This window comes from Populus euphratica, unplaced genomic scaffold (assembly GCF_000495115.2).
Source record: "Populus euphratica unplaced genomic scaffold, PopEup_1.0 scaffold2382.1, whole genome shotgun sequence".
NCBI classification, from domain to species: domain Eukaryota; kingdom Viridiplantae; phylum Streptophyta; class Magnoliopsida; order Malpighiales; family Salicaceae; genus Populus; species Populus euphratica.
In genome coordinates this window covers 9,477-24,197 of record NW_011502209.1, presented here as the reverse complement: position 1 = coordinate 24,197, position 14,721 = coordinate 9,477, and the positions used below count along the sequence as shown (strand labels likewise).

At 31.7% G+C, this 14,721-nt stretch overlaps 1 protein-coding gene across 1 annotated transcript; it reads left to right on the top strand.

The window, feature by feature from the left end:
- The first annotated feature begins 12,837 nt into the window (after nt 1-12,837).
- LOC105118965 (glutaredoxin-C1-like) lies at nt 12,838-13,717 on the top strand. The gene has a single exon (XM_011017025.1). It carries the CDS (start codon nt 13,002-13,004, stop codon nt 13,371-13,373), a length of 372 nt encoding a protein of 123 aa, XP_011015327.1. The 5' UTR covers nt 12,838-13,001; the 3' UTR covers nt 13,374-13,717.
- Nucleotides 13,718-14,721: the final 1,004 nt, after the last annotated feature.

Here is a 14,721-nt window from a genome sequence, read left to right as displayed (position 1 = left end):
TTAAAGGACGTGAGGGAAATCACAATTCACCTGACAGCTATCACAATATGGATTCCAATAGCAATCCATAGTGTTTTGTTTTTTTCTTTATTTTTTTATTTTTATTATGATTTTTTTTCAAATATGTTTTTGTTAATTTATTTTTTTTTAAATTAAGATGGTTAAGAATTTAACTTTGTAATATTCTTCTTTTTATTTTTCCTTTATATGAGATTAACATGGTTTATGGGTTTGCCAGGGTAACCCAGGTTGCCCCAATTTACAAGTTTAGTGGGTTGTCTTTTTTTTTTTTAATTAAATTTAACAGTTTATTTTTTTATCATATAATTAAAAAAATAAGTTTAGAGAAAAGTCATGTTATTAAACTTTATAAAATAAAAAAAAATTAAAGGTTGTGAGGAAACCATTGTTTATCTATACACATTCCATTTGTGAATGACAATAGTAACCCATAATATTTTACTTCCTTTTATTTTTCTTTATGTTTTTAAATTTTTGTCATGATTTGTTTTTTTATTTCATCTTTTAATATTAGGATTATGGGTGAGCAAAAAAAATGAAAAATTGACTAAAATGAGATCATTGAAAAAAATAACTGAAAAAATCAAATCATAAAAAAATTAATTAGAAAAATTAAAAAAAATATTGTTCGATCTGGTTTTGGTTTTAAAAGGTTGAAATCGAATAAACTGGACCAAACCGGTTCAAATAAAAATAAAAAAATGGTGGTACTACAAATATCTTTCCAAACTCATTTACCTTTTAGTTTCTTCTTCTAATCCTAGCAAACCCAACCCAACCGCACCCCTCCCAACCGACTAATTCCTAGCTCCCTTAACCTTTTTTGTTTATGCTAAGAAACTAAACTCACGCCCTAGCTGCCTTTTACCTAGCGCCTCACTGAGATTACCGGATCTTAGCATCCTAAAAGTTTCTTTTTGTTCATCTCTCTATCAGAATAATCATCTCTGGATCTTAGCCAGTATTCTTCATGCATTTCCTCTTGCTTCCTAAAAGAGAGCTAGTTTGAAGGGAAATGAACGTTGAGATTTTAGATATAATCAAATGTCCATCACAGAGGAACACTTATTGGATGGTTTCATGGTAGCATGAGATGCAAACTCAATCAACTAGTTTTTTCTAGTTTTTCCCTTTCATTAATCGAATGGAACTAAAACTGGTCAGTATGAACCGATTTTGATTTTGATTTTCTTTATAAAAAAATTAATTTGGTTATTTTTTTAGATGACAACCAAACCAAACTAAAAATAACCACCCCTAATTAAGATGGTTGAGAATTTGAATTCATAACTTATTTCTTTTTATTATACCTTTCTTAGGTTAGCATGGTTTGCCAAGACATCTTAAGTTGCCCTAGTTTATGAGTTTAGTAGAGAGTCTTTTTTTAATTGAACTTAACTTGTTTATCATCTATTTTTTTCTCATATAATTAAAAAAAATTTCAAAAAAGAAGTTATGTTAATAAAATTTATGAAGTTCATAGATCTATTAACAAGTCTAATAGGTTTAACTTGGTTCGCTAGTCTGACAAGTTTAACTTTTTTAAATTAGTTTTTTTCATCTTTAGATACTGAGTTAATTAGGAATTCAATTTCATAATTGGTTTCGTTTTGTCTTTTATGAGGTTATTATAATCTAAAAAAATATCTTGATATTAGGTTGGTGTTTGATTTCACAATCATTTATTTTTGTTATCACTTAGTTAAATAAAAAATAGATTTAAAAAATAAATTATAATCCCACTATAGTCCATAACCCAGTTCATAAGTTTAGTGTACTTGTCTGACTTACCCGATTCATAGGTTTAACAAGTTCACCCATCAATATGATATGTTTTTTTTTATCTTTTAATTGTTTTTAATTTGTTTCTTTTCAATTTCATCATTTAATATTAAATTGGTTAGGAAATTGACTACATTATTGATTTTTGTTGGCTTTCTAGGGATAATTGTCTCAAATAAGAATTTATATTTAGATTGATGTTTAATTTCGTGAGCATTTATTTTTATCATATAATTAAATAAAAAAATATTATTAAATTTAATAAAGAATATGACCTAGGTTGCAGGTGGGCAAGGTCAATCTATTATCATCTAAATATTTTTCTTAAAAAATATATCATCTTGAAGTTTTTTTAAAAGCTAAATTATGTTTTTATTAATCATCAAGGTTGTATTTAGACCTATGAAATTGATCGATTTAAATTGAGCTAGCTATCATATGATTTAATTAAAAGCTTGAGTTAGGCAAAAAGTTGAGACAAGAGGTTTCAAAATTAACCCATTTGATTAGGTTCGATAATACTATTAAAAAATTCTTTATATTTTTAATTTTTTTTAATATTTTAAATAAAATTGATATTGATCCGCGGCAGAGTGCAGGCCAATATACTAGTATTTTATTATGTCTTGTCCATCATAACTTAACAAGATACAAAGACATTCATTTTATGTTGTACATCACTACCAAACACGATTTTATTTTTATCTCATTTTCTATCATGTCTTTTATATCTTTGTCTCTTTTGTCTTGGAACAATAACCAAATGTTATCTTAGAACATCTTCAAGGGAAAATGTCATTTTGAAGAGCTGAATTGATAAAATAGTTTTTAAAATAATTTACATGTATTTTTTTTCTTATATGAACTTCAATAGGAAAAGTGATTTAGAAAATCCAATTATATTTTAATATATTTGATATTAATAAAATTATTTATTAGTTATAACTAACTAATACAATTTCAATCAAAACTCTTCTTTTACATAAAAATATATTAAATAAATTTTTAGCACTTTTGATCAATATGTAGGAATGACTCTCTAACATAGAAATATTATTTCGACTGTTCAATTTATCTCTTCTCTTCGAATTGTAAAAATAAGAGATGAAAGCCAATGTTTTTTCCCCTTTTCTTTTGACTTTTTATTTAGCTCTTTCCTCGGAGATGCTCTTATACTAAAAACTAGATTATTGCTTATGTTATACTATGGGCCAGATTGAATTTTTTTGGATATATAAAAAATATACAAGTGTTGTTATGTGTTTTTTAGAAAATAAAATAATAAATTACATGAAAATTAACCTGATCGATTAATAGGGTCTAATGACAACCCAAAAGACCAATAAAAATGTAGTTTTGACTAAAGAAAAAATCAAGATGATATTTTAAAAAAAAATATTAAAACAACAACATATTAAATCGACTCAAATCAACTTAGGTTAAATATGTCAAATCCATTACTCGGATCGTCAGACCTTGATAAACCTGTAGAAAGCAAATAAAAAAAATATTAAACCTAATTCTCAATCAACTTAATGTTGAATGATGAAATTAAAAAAAAAATCAACTAAAAAACAAGTCAAGCAAACCCAAGTTAACCTATCAAATCTAGATCGTGAAACTGAAATAACTCATAGAAAGCAAACAAAACAAATTATAAAGCTTAATACTTAATCAATCCAATATTGAAGGACTAAAATAAAAAAATCATTAAAAATACACAAAAATCACTCGAATCACAGACTAAATACGTGACCTGAGTCATGAAATTCAAGTAACCTCATAGAATGTAAACCGAAATAAATTATAAAATCTAATTCCCAATTAAACCAATATTAAAGAATAAAAATGAAAAAAAATCAACTAAAAAGGGATAAAACACCTGAGTCAACCAGCCTAACTCGTGATTTAATTTATAAGACCGTGATAACCTAATAGAAAGCACATAAAATTTTATATGAAACTCAATTTCCAATCAAATTAGATTGGAAAAAAAAATCAAATAAAAAAAGATAAAAATAATAATTTGAGTCAACTCAAGTTAATCTGTCAAACTTGGGTCAAGTGATTGGGATAACTCTGTAAATTATAATTTTCAACCAGCCCAATAATGAAGGATAACAATGAAAAAAATATTCAATTAAAAATGACAAAAAAAGCTCGAGTCAACCTGGTCAACTCGCAAAACTTGCGATCTAAATCTTAAGATCACGATAACCTCATAAACAAATTAAGAAAAAAAAATTAAAGCTCAATTTCTAATCAACCTAATATTGAAGGATGGAGTTGAGAAAAATATTAATTAAAAAAGAACAAAATAATTACATGAGTTAACATGGATAACTCATAAAATTCATAACCTAGGTTAGAGATCAGGACAACTCCAGAAAATAAATTGAAACAAATTATAAAGTCTAATACCTAGTAAATCTATTATTAAAGGATGAAATTGAAAGAATTTTTAAAAAAAGTCCTTAAAAGTTTTAAGGATCAAAGTGAAAAGGTTTTGACATTTTACTTTTTTTGAGGATGGAATTGAAAAAAAAATTGTGATTAAAAAAAATCATAATTTTTTTTAAGAATGTGAAAATAGTTTTTACATTTCACTATATATTGTTACAATGAAATACAACATATATATATATATATGTGTGTGTGTGTGTGTGTGTGTTGATTAATAATTGATGCTTTCACAGCATTGCCTGATTCTTGTTCAAGGCCAGCATATTTCTTTGACCATGGAGGTTCCCACCCCACTCTCTTAGCTAGCTTGTAGTGAGAACATAGGAAAGACTTAAAAAGTGTGAGTTCCCATGGTTTTGGGATTGTAACAAAGATGGGGAAGAAGGCCTAAACTGTGAACTAGTTGGAGACAAAAGAGTAATTTAGGGAAACAAGTTAAAATTCATGTCAAGAGACATCTTTGTCTAGCAAGAGACATGTTTGTCTACCTTTTTTATTCTCTATGCATTTGTTTTAATTAACATAAAATACCTGGAAGCTAGGAAAAACAATTGGTTAAAATAGAAGAAACGAATTATGATAAATTTAGGGTAAATTCCCTGTACTGTTCTATTTTAAGTTTGATGGCCATAGATCTCTCAAATCACAATGTTTACAAATTCAAAAGAATAGGTTACACTAACTAGAACTCCCTAACAAGGAGTTGAAGAAAATTTATTCTTTACAAAGCAGTAAATGACCATTTTATTTTGTTTTTTTAACACAACGTTTGGGCAAAATAAATCATTACACTTAGAAAATACCTCTTCTGACTAGTAAATATTTTGTTGCTTAAATCTTATTCTATGTTTAACGATTATAATTTGAAATAGTAGGTTAAAAACTATAATATATATTTTTTTAATTAAGATTTGAAAAAAAAAAGTTTAGAGTAAAACTACAATGCGTATTAATAGATTATTTAAATACTTTTAAATTTATATTTGGGGTAAAACACAAAACACAAAAAATAAAAATAAATAGAGTCTCATTGTCAGGTTTTTTTTGGTCAATAAGAAATCGATCCATTTAACTATTGAACTATTATATAGAAAGAAAGATGATCCTATAAACAAAAAGAAAAAACCAAAGACGTCACAACGACACAGGCCTTGCCAAGAAACATAATGTTCTCTTGTCATTTCAAAACTACAGAGAAAGGGTAATGGCACTTATCATGCAGTCGTGCAACCCACTTTTACCTGGAAACCACTCCAAAATCCATGTCACATAAAGGAAGGCACGATAACTAGAGGAAAATGGCGTGGTTATGTATACATATGCTCTCTTTTTAGCTTGATCATTAGTATTCAAATCTCATATCAAATTGTATGTATAAAATAAAATTCTATGAACTCTGTGCTTTTACCATATCAGATGATATTTGATTTTTAAGCACACTAGATAGATTAATCCAGTTTCCATCCATAAAAAATGACCCTAAAACAGGATTATTAGGATTCAAATCTCATTTCAAACTGGATATAAAACTGTCATGATTTTTTATTATTCTTAAGATAAATTATTTGATTTTAATCATATTATACAGATTAATTTAGTCTCCAAACATGAAAATCAACTAAGAAGCATCTCAATGGAAAACACTTTTTAATGTTTTCTAGTGTCATTCCAATGGCTTTCAACTGAACAAAACTAATGAGTAATTAACACATACCATAAGAGCGAGCATGAACAATTTTTACTCTAGTATAAGTTGTATAACATTGGATCAATGCACATAAATTAGGGTTGATTCTGATTATGTCTTTCAAGTATGGCAGAAGAAATATATTAAACAAGAGGAACAGGCATTTCCCTCATGACAATGTCGAAACACAAGGTGAGACAAAAGCACCGTCAGATCCCAATACCGATACAATACGGACTTTGAATTCACACACACACATTTTTTTTTTAAAAAAAGTAAAAATAAATGAGACCATGCAAGTTCAAATTCCTAAAAAATACAACAAGAACATGGCATGCATTGATAACCACGTAGACCACTCAAAGATTACAAGCTGGATTGGAACTTACTCTACTTGAAACTTAACAAGTTTATTCTGTTCAAAGTGAAAACGACAAAGAGGTAGAGGAGGAGGCTAATGGGAAGTGTGGTAAAAAGGTCATAAAAAAAAGAAAAAAAAAAGAAAAAGAGGAAATGAAGGAAAGCAGTCAACGTTGGGCTAACGTAAGCTAGCTGTGTTTGAAGCAAATGTGAGAGACAAAAGGCTGTGAAAAGCCGTCATGTCGTTTGCTTTATTTGCTCATCAAAAAGAAGGTTATGATATAAAGAAGGTTTCGGTCTTCCCTTTAAAAAGATGTGTTTGCGTCAGGCTTTGCTCGGAGAAAATCATAGTTTGTGCATAAAAACATTGTGAGTGGCCAGGAGCACGCCAGTGCCAGCTACCGTGGAAAACTGGTCAAAAAGGGCTATCCAAACCCGCATCACTTGCTAGATCACCTTCCAAAGACCAACTTAATTATTTGATTACTGAAATAAATTAATAATTAGCATGTCTGCAGAGGTAAACTTGATTATATTCTATGGATAATGTGGAATTAATCGCCAGCAATTATTCACTGGCATTCATAACGCTCCATATCTTGGGCTACAAGATTAAGACGGACTCAAAGCATGTTCTATATTTCAATACCATAATGGATCAGTTGATTTTTCATGTTCAAGGTTTGATTACGGTTCAGGATTTGCATGACAAATTAATACATGACACGTTTTATGAATTTTATGATAATTAAGGAAATATTTCCTAATAAATCTACTAATTAACTCATAAGAAAAAATTAAGCTAGCTAGCTTAATAATATCATTAAGAAAACTATATATCATGTTGACATGCAAGCTTAATCGTAGCATGCAATGTAGGTTTAGATGTGTTTTGTTGCATCGATTACAAGCTAGCTAGGCACCAAATGAAAGCAAATGCAGACAATAATAATAATTACAAGAACCTGGCTGCATGGAGACATGGTCTCTCCTTATTAACAATATATTGACCTAATTAACCATTAGGAAGAATAAATATAAATATAACACAATTAGTGTGTCGTTCGACAAGGTAAACTTTGGTCTGAATATATAAAGATTATTTTTAAACCAAAGAATCCAGCATTGTACTAATAAAATAAAACAAGTGATGGATTAACTATGAGATTAAATAAGAAATCAATAAAGAGATTAAAGAAGTTGGCCGACATGCAATGCATTAGCCTATCATTTTAACGGTTATCGTGAGCACACCAGGAACAGTGCCTCCGGCTTTTTGCGGCGACATGTTCCTATTCTGCCTTTAACTTCCCCTACACTATTATCACACCTTGTATGTTCTTGCAGCATATGCCATCCCCCCACATTTACTTTAGTTTTTTATTATTCTTAATCATGTGCCATTAACTAATCTGTGAGAAAATATATATATAAAAAAATGGAGTTCGAGTATTGCCTCGATTGGTGCTTCAGCTCATGTTAAAAATTGTTTATGTTATAAGAGTTTCTTTTCCTTTTCTTTCAGAATATCCCATACCATTCATCAAATTGGAGATGTTCATCGTTTGGGTTCATTGCAAAATTTATTTATTGAAGAACGTTAATATTCCTTTAAAAAATCACCAAGAAAATGCTATTCATACATGTATATATGTATGAATTATATATTGGTGAGAATATGTTCTTCTTTTCATTGATTGCTTTTAATTTGTGCATGCCAAAACCAATTAAGATCATCGGGTATGCGGTCCATCAGTAGAAATACAAGCCACAAGAGCCATGCATGGTAACTGCCATGCATCAGGATTCAGAAGCGGTCCTCTCCTTTCTGTGATGTACCGATCAGGCATACCTCATTGAGACCAACTCAATTTGACTCCCATCTGCTATTTTCCTCGCAGTTTGTTTCGCCCTAAAAGGAAAAGGCAAAGACAGAGATTAAAAAGATGAAAGCGTTACACTCGTAAAAAAAGCTGTTAGGTTTGATCACGCTCGGATATTTATATATATATATCCTATCAGGATGCTACCTCTGCATGCTATTCTTGCCTCGCCTGCCCTTCATGCCAAATTCTAGTACAACCTCTTGCTCATCCTCTTTCTATCCTTGACCGAAGAAAAGTACTCGACATGTATATGTGTGTGTACCCTGGCCGTTTGATTCGGATTCTGATCATAATCCAACGGCTGTTACCTTTGACTAGATCATGAACATAAAAGGCTAAGCCTAGAGATGACACAGTTTTGAGAGTACCAAAGCCACATTTATGGATTCTTATGACATTTTAAGCCGTTTGAGGCACAAAAGCAGCTCTACCAGTAGCACCACTGCATGCTATGCCATGTCCGACCCAGTGCATTCCAGTCCAGGCAGTGTCCACCTGCGAGCCCATGTATTGATTGAAGGAATTAGAAAAATTCCCTCTTGATTTTTTATGAAAAAAAACAATTCCTGCTCATTCGTATGCGAAAATTAGTGCTAATTATGTTTGCTAATGAGCAACAGAGCAGAAAAGGAGCCACTCCTACAGGCATAATCGAATAATATCGTTTTCTTTTTCTTCACCCATCTTTCACACTCAAAACATGCCCCTTCACCTTGCCTGTGCCCCCCCTTCTCCTTTTCATCCCTTCCCATCTGCAAAAGGCTAGCTACGTGGCCCCCAATACTAAAAGGAGTTGCTTTCATTTTTCTGTTAAAAGGGGCATCCGTACGGACTTATCCCTCCTTTTTAAGCTCAAAATTTATAGTCTATTTCACTTTTGCTTTGGTTGCATTAATGTTCAAACTGATCAGTAAGTAAAAAGGCACATACTACTGTGCTACATTGGACATGCCGCTGCCTAGTACTTGTCTTAGTGTGTAAGAGGTGGCATGCGTATAGATGTGATCCATGTGAACCAAGCATTTCTTGTTAAAAATTCCCTTTGAAAAATTTTAGAACGAAAATTCAAAGTCATAATAATTTAATGCTGGTTTTGAATTATACATGTACCAAATATGATAGCATTTCATAGATTGAATAATAACAATTCAATCCAATACAAAAAAGGAAAAAACATCTAATACATGTAATCCACTTAAAACGAGATATAAAACTCCCAGAGTTAATCTAAAAAAAATAAAAAGTGTAATTATTAATTAACTCAATATTAAAAAATAAAATTATAAAAAAATAATTAATTAAAAAAAATGAAGTTGTGTAAATCAAGCATACTCACAATGAAAATTATGTATATCATTAGGTCCTATAAATGTTTTAAATAAATATTATTTTTTATTTAATTATATGGCAATAAAGCATATGAGATTTTTTGTATAAAACAACATATTTTTTTTTACAAATAAAAAAATTATGATAGACACATGGGGATGAGATAACAAAAATAGATCACTAACAAAAAAAGTAGTGAAATTACTTTCTTTTAGGATCGAGTTACATAAAAAAAAAATCATTAATAATAAAGGATGAAATTGTGTATTTTTTTTAACGTGGGACATAAAAGGCATGAAATAAAAAAAAAAAAAACAAATGTTTGTGGATTGACCTGTTAAATATGATACCCAAATAATGGACACAAATTGGGTTCAATGATTTGTTTTATCTATTTTTTAAACCGGACAAAAAATAAGAAGAGAAAGAGAGAGAGTCCAACCATGTAGGCTTGGGCACTAAAAAAAATAGCTTAGATTGCATGTTTAGACCTGTCTGATTTTTTTAACAAAGTTTCTTGTTGTCTTACTCATTTCTTTTTTTTTTTTAAAGACAACAAATGAAGTACCGTCTACAACAGAAAACGACATGTTGTAAGCTTTCTGTAGATTTCATTAATATCGTGGGTTTGTTTTTTTATATTTCTCAACCTGTTTGTTATCCAAAAAAAACCATAAAACACTCTAAACACTTTGATAAACTTGTCTATGACCATAAAAAATCAAAAAACAACTTAAAAAACCAAAATTAAATCAAAGCCAAGATGATTCATGCTGTCAAATCTATCTCCTTGTGCAAGGAGAAGAAAATACCTAGGTCAAACTCCCTTCATGAAGCAAAACTCATTAACATTAAAATCTTTTTTTTTTACGTGGTTGGAATCATCATTAATGATGAATTTCTTTCTCTCCTCCGAAATCCATTGAGCCCCTCCTTTTTCTCCATAAAAAAAGTATAAAAAAAAGAGAAAATAAAATTTGATATTAAAATTGAGTTTTTAAAAATTAAAGGGAATAGTTACCTAATAACTAAAAAAAATAGGGAATAAAATGAATATTTCAAATAAATCTTATGTTCATCACCTGTTTTACCTGTTTTTTTCATTTTAATTATTTATCTTTCTTTTCAATCCTTCCTCTTAAAAAAAAACATGGAAATAGGTGCTAATATGAAATCAAAATGACTCAATTATACTGAAAATAGCTTGAGGATGAAATTGATTATTTAAAAAATAAATTTAAGCTATTTCAATTCTAGTGAATCGTGAAAGGATGGACGTTGAGATTCGCTACAATCAAACTCCCCCTCGACTTAGAATTTTGTTAATTTGCTTGAAAATCAGCTTAATCTGAACCCATTGAAACTAGTCTTAAAGAGAATTTTTTTGATGTTCGTTATAGCCCATAGTTCTGAGCTAGAACAAGTTGGCTCATGCAGAAATAGATAGACCCAAAGTCAATCTGTAGATACACACGAATTCTATGAAAACAAAAGAAATGAAAATGATGATAAATGGCCATAACCTGATTGATACCTGGCTTACTTCAAATGGACGAAGACAAGTCAAATTCTCCCATGGTGTAAGCTATCTTATTTCTCGATACTAATGGGATAAAACTGATTAAAGTATCTGCCCATGATTTTGAAGAAATATTCCCTTTTCTTTTGCCTTTAAAGATCTTTCCTATCGAAGGAAAAAGAAACCGTCCAAATCCAAAATAAAACAATCCCCATATAGAATCGAAGGCCATCAGAATATTCATCCATCCATCCATTATTATTTGCTCGAAACCCACAAGTAAAAAGAATATGTGACCGACCCCCTTCAAAATTCGAGCTGATCCATGTCACTCCACTTGATAATCCTCACTTATAAACAAGTGTGCAAATGGAATAAAAAACGAAGCTTTATTCATAACAAAAATCATAAAATAAAATCTAGAGAGAAAAAACATTGTTATTAGACATGGTTCATATCCACTGTAAAGAGGAATCGATCTAGAATGGATCCGGTCCACTCAACGTGTCAAAATGTGATATAATTATCGGATTAAAACACTTTTTTTAAAAAGAAGAAGAAGAAGAATTACTGCTAAACTCAGAATCGAGGGTTGAAGAACAATGGAGAGATAACCTGTAGTAGATAGGGTCCAAAGAGAAGGGCATAAAAGACGCATGAAGGTCACGTCAGGAAAAGGAACAAAGGTTTGCGATAGCCACGTTCCTGCCTTGCTCTCTCTCTAGCTCTTTGCTATTTGATTATTTTGATCATGTAAGAGATGCAGGAGAAGCAAGGCCAAAAGCCGACAACAAGGACGGAGACAGCCGTCTATTAACCCACAACTCCCCTCTGATAAAGCCTGTTCCTTGTGTCTCTCCCCTTTACATGACTTTTCTTTTTTCTTTTTTTTTTAACCCAATGCAAAGATGATGCTTCGGAAATTAAATGCTTAGGATATGATCGCCCATACACACCATTATCTGATGAAGATCTGTTTCACTGCATGCATGTTATGTTTCCCATGGCCATTCGCTTCTTTACTCCACACATTGACCTTCTGTTTTCTCAACAATAAAATAAGCCTTGCTTATCCTCATTTTCACTGTTGAGATGTCTTTGCTGGCTATAATATAAAAGGCAATGATTCTTTGGAATTGTTGGTGATTTGTTCTATATATATGATTCTTTTTATGTTACTTGAGATTAAATAAATAAATTATGTATCTGGAATTTTAGTTTTAATTGTAAAAAAAGGCAGTATATCTTACCAAGTTCTTTAATTTTAAGTATAAGTAATATATTAATGGTCATTTGAAATGGTTTTTAAATTAGGTTAATTTAGCAATATATATTTTCCCCCTCTCTTGGTTTAATTTCAAGATTTTTCTTTTTGTGAGTCCTTTAATTTTGAGATGTAGGATATGATTGAAAAAAATTAATTAATTTGACAAGATGCAATTCCACTTATTTCTATTATATTCAAATTAATTTAATTTAATTTATTTTTTCCCTAATTTAAGTGGTCATTGAAGAGTAAGGCGACACAGATTATAGATAATAGTAAAGATTTTTTTCAAAATGTTTTTTCTTTTAAATTAATATATTAACTGTTTAAAAAATCATGCTGAAGCGACCTTATTACCGAAGACACCCCCTGAAGCTACATTGCTCTAGACAATCTCTCTCTTTAGCATGCGTCGAGTCGCTGACGACTACATGACAGACCAACTTTATCATTACAAAAAAAAAAAAAAAAACCTCTTCCCTTCAGAAAATAAAGCATTAATTCTGCTTTGGTCCTTACACACTAATTCCGCTGCAGTACTCGTTAGCTTCAACCCTCCACTGTCTCCTCTATAAATAGCACCAAAACCCTTCCTTCACATCTCACCAAAGCTCTCAGTGCTTAACACATCCAATACTCCAAAGCAGCAGTTCTTGTTGTTTCTTGATTCACTTTCTTGCTTTCAAAATGTATCAAACCGAGTCATGGGGGTCTTACATGCCAGCAAGAACCAACCTTGGTGACCCATTGGAACGCATAGGAAGGCTTGCCTCAGAGAATGCAGTGGTGATCTTTAGCATAAGCTCATGCTGCATGTGCCATGCTATAAAGAGGCTCTTTTGTGGCATGGGAGTGAACCCAACAGTGTACGAGCTGGATGAAGACCCGAGAGGTAAAGAAATGGAGAAGGCTCTCATGAGGCTTCTCGGTAGCTCCTCTGCTGTTCCTGTTGTTTTCATCGGTGGTAAGCTTGTGGGTGCCATGGATAGAGTCATGGCTTCTCATATTAACGGTACTCTTGTCCCTCTTCTCAAGGAAGCCGGTGCTCTTTGGCTTTAATTGATGCCTACTCTCTTCGTATTTTAAAGGAAATGACTTCACGTATAGTAGCAAATTAAAGAAAGCAGGGGAAGAGGAGTGGCGTACGTTTCGAGGGTCTCCTCCATTTTGGATACACTAATGACCACTACTAATTATCATCAAATGTCTTAATTTCTGCTTTTAATGTTTTTTCCTTTTTCTTAACCCACATTTTATTTTTTTAATCTGTGGGTCTTTTGGTTTGCTTTGTATGTTTCCCACTCATCTTGTTCTCGAGAAAGAAATGTAATTGCTCCCTCCTCTGTATAGAAAAATGCAAAAAAAAAAAAAAACAAACTACTTGTGTTCCTTACTTTATAGTTAATTAATCCTTCGCTGCTTCTTTCTTTGCAATTTGATCGGACATCCAACCGCTGCGTCTTTTTTGTTCTCTCCAGTTAACAACAGTTAATTTGACCACAGCTTCTTTTCACCATGCTTGGTGGGGGTCTCCCCCAAAAAGTAAGAACCTGGTTTACAAATGTTCCTACTGCGCCGTAGAAAGATCCGTTCCCGGATTTGAGCCGGGAAACTCGCCTGATTAAACCCCACGTTGAAAGGTTCTTATCTTTCGGTGGTGGGGGTGGTGGTGATCATCTATTCTCTGATCACCGTACTGAATGCTACAGCTCTTTCATTGACCGTTGATATTGTCAGGGGCCCTCCCGTTTGTTTTTGAGAGGACATGATTTTTTTATGGTATATCATCAGGGTACATGATTTAACTTTGATCCAAAGGTGCCTTTTACTCCGGTGGGGTACACAATAAAAATGGAGCCCTTGGAACTATATTCACCAACTGATTTTTATTTCCGTACAATTAATTAGGGTCCACTGAAGATAAATTTGGTTTGACACTGTGTGAGATTGGCAAGGACGTGGTTAATTCTAGACGCCGTGTATGGTTGCTGGCAGGGCGGTAACCACGCTGGCGTAATGAAGGAACCATTGAGGTGGTCGGTCGAATCTTGGATAATGTAAGAATTTCATTTGTGTTTTTTAAAATTCCAAGGCGGAGAGAGATATGCTCATTCGGACTCCTGACATCTCGACCTGGGAGAGACCTTAAATGGTTAGGTTAGCCTAGCCAAGTACGGCTAACGCTATCCGTAGTAAAAATCCAAAATTTATAAAAGAAAAACCTATTATTTTATTTTTCCATTATAAGAAGGTGGTCTTTAAGAATGGAGATAAATTAATCTGAAAACATCCCCTATATATGGATGCAAAATATACTGGTCGGGTAATCCTTACCAGATTGAGTGCAATATGATATTCAAGGATGTTAATCAGTGATTTTAGCCGCCTCCGCCTCCGCCGCCGCCGC